A 565-nucleotide genomic window follows, 5' to 3' on the forward strand; every position below is an offset into this window, starting at 1 on the left:
GTGGTGGGACCTTTGACCCATGGCAGTATACCCAATGAAAGGAGCGAAGGGGGTGAAAGTGAGAATAAAAGTAGTGAAAAAGTCAGCCCTAAGGCAAGCGATCTTGAGAACGAGGATGGTACAGTGGTTGAAGTATTACACCAACCAGAGGTGAGTGGGGCACCTGTTGTTGCAGGTGAGGAAAGCACATATAGAGCAGCACAAAAGTCAGAAAGAACAAAAAAACAACAGGGCGAGGACGATGAGGGAAAAGGAGGGAAGAAGAAAGAGGATATTTCAGGAATGCAAGCAAAAAATCGTAACTACAGCCGTGATGCACATCCACCACCACGAGGTGCAGTTTCGGGATCAGTGCAGGCAAAGACCCAAGGGGTGAAAACAGTGAGCAAACGATCAGTCGATGAGAGAGGAAAAGAGATTTCGCAGCAGCAAGTGTCAGGGCAGGATGAAGTCTACGTAGCGTTGGCACTGCGAAACGGAATGTCTGAGCATGAAGTGAGTAGACCTTCAGAAGTGGCCTTGGACGATGTGGGTGAACCCTCGTCCTTAAGTGAAAGTGTACCGA

General features: G+C 48.7%; 1 pseudogene across 1 annotated transcript in view; it reads left to right on the forward strand.

Annotated features, from left to right (window-relative positions):
* TEOVI_000517300:pseudogene overlaps positions 1-564 on the forward strand; it is a 1,108-nt pseudogene extending 544 nt beyond the window's left edge. Inside the window, exon 2 of the mRNA in view lies at positions 364-564. Coding sequence covers positions 364-564 — 201 coding nt within the window. The remainder of the gene's footprint in view (positions 1-363) is intronic.
* The last annotated feature ends 1 nt before the right edge of the window (position 565 follows it).

This window comes from Trypanosoma equiperdum (assembly GCF_001457755.1).
Source record: "Trypanosoma equiperdum strain OVI genome assembly, contig: ctg_1601, whole genome shotgun sequence".
Taxonomy (NCBI): domain Eukaryota; phylum Euglenozoa; class Kinetoplastea; order Trypanosomatida; family Trypanosomatidae; genus Trypanosoma; species Trypanosoma equiperdum.